A 1,274-nucleotide genomic window follows, 5' to 3' on the forward strand; every position below is an offset into this window, starting at 1 on the left:
GGTGGCTACCGGCCTATCATCCAGTCACCCGGGTACAAGGCGGCCAAGGGGGGCTATGGGGCGGGGGCTGGAGCAGGGAGGCCCCCCCCAACCCGCTCTACGGCCACACCCAAGTGCCAGAGCCTGGGGGGTGGGGGCTATGCCACTGGGACTGGGAAGCCCAGTGGGGGCGGCAGCGGGGGCGGCCAAGCCTACTCCCCAGGCCAGCCTCAGGGCCTCCTGGGGCCCCAGGCCTACAGCCAGGGCTTTGGAGCCAGCCAGGCCCAAGACCTGAGTAAGGGGCCCAGCTACACAGCGGGGCCTCCCCAGGCGCAGCCTGGCGGGCCCCCCCCGCAACCTCCCCCCAGCCTGAGCACCTGCCAAAGCTACTCGCCCGACCAGCTCCAGAGCCTTCCTTATGGGGTGCAGGGCGAGGGCTACCCTGGGCCGGCCCCCCACTCCCAGGGCCTGCCCACGGCCAGCCCCTCTCTCAGTTATAGCACTGGCCACTCCCCGGCCCTTTCTGGCCACGGTGGGGCCTGGGGCCACACGCCGGCCTCCTTAGGGGCGGGCGGTGGAGGGGAGGCCAGCCCTTCACACATCATCCGGCCCCTGCAGTCACCGCCGGCCGCGGGGGGCCGCCCCCCAGGAGTGGCCAGCCCCGGTGCCCCCGGGAAGTACCTGAGCTCCGTGCTGGCGTCTCCCACCTTCCTGGGCCCCCCCGGGGGTGGTGGTGGCTACCCCGGCGCGGGAGGAACCGGGGGCTACAAGGGCAAAGGAGACGGAGGGGAGCTGCTGGGGGGGCCGGGCAGCGGAGGGACAGGCCAGCGGACAGAGGACGAGGAGTTCCTCATTCAGCACTTGCTGCAGGCCCCCAGCCCGCCCCGGGGCTCGGGCCCAGACGGGCTGGAGTGCGAGGAGCAGAGGGGAGGTGAGGGGCCCGGCGGTGCGGGTGGCCCCAAGGCCGCAGCCGCCTACGAGCTGGCCAAGGAGGAGCAACAGCGCTACCACCTGCAGAGCGTGATCCGCACCAGCGCCAGCCTGGACGACGGCGCCACCCTGGAGCTGGGGCTGGGACGGCTCAAGGACAAGAAGAAGCCGGCCGGCGGCGAGCGGGGCGCAGGCACCCCCGAGGCCCTGGCCACCTCGGTGGTCCACTACGGGGCTGGGGCCAAGGACCTGGGGGCCTACTTACAGAAGACGCCACCCCCCACGGCCTCTGCCCCACCACCTCCCCCTCACCACAACCTGCTCCTGGAGGGGGGCCCCGAGCTCCCCCTGGTGTTGCCCCCACC

General features: G+C 73.2%; 1 protein-coding gene across 1 annotated transcript; it reads left to right on the forward strand.

Annotated features, from left to right (window-relative positions):
- Positions 1-3: 3 nt before the first annotated feature.
- Positions 4-1,269, forward strand: LOC123254552 (proline-rich protein 12-like; the record flags this gene model as incomplete). Its single annotated transcript, XM_044683548.1, has 1 exon — positions 4-1,269. A coding segment is annotated over one exon (1,266 nt), but the record flags the coding sequence as incomplete, so codon positions are not given.
- Positions 1,270-1,274: the final 5 nt, after the last annotated feature.

Source organism: Gracilinanus agilis, unplaced genomic scaffold, assembly GCF_016433145.1.
Source record: "Gracilinanus agilis isolate LMUSP501 unplaced genomic scaffold, AgileGrace unplaced_scaffold24561, whole genome shotgun sequence".
NCBI lineage: Eukaryota > Metazoa > Chordata > Mammalia > Didelphimorphia > Didelphidae > Gracilinanus > Gracilinanus agilis.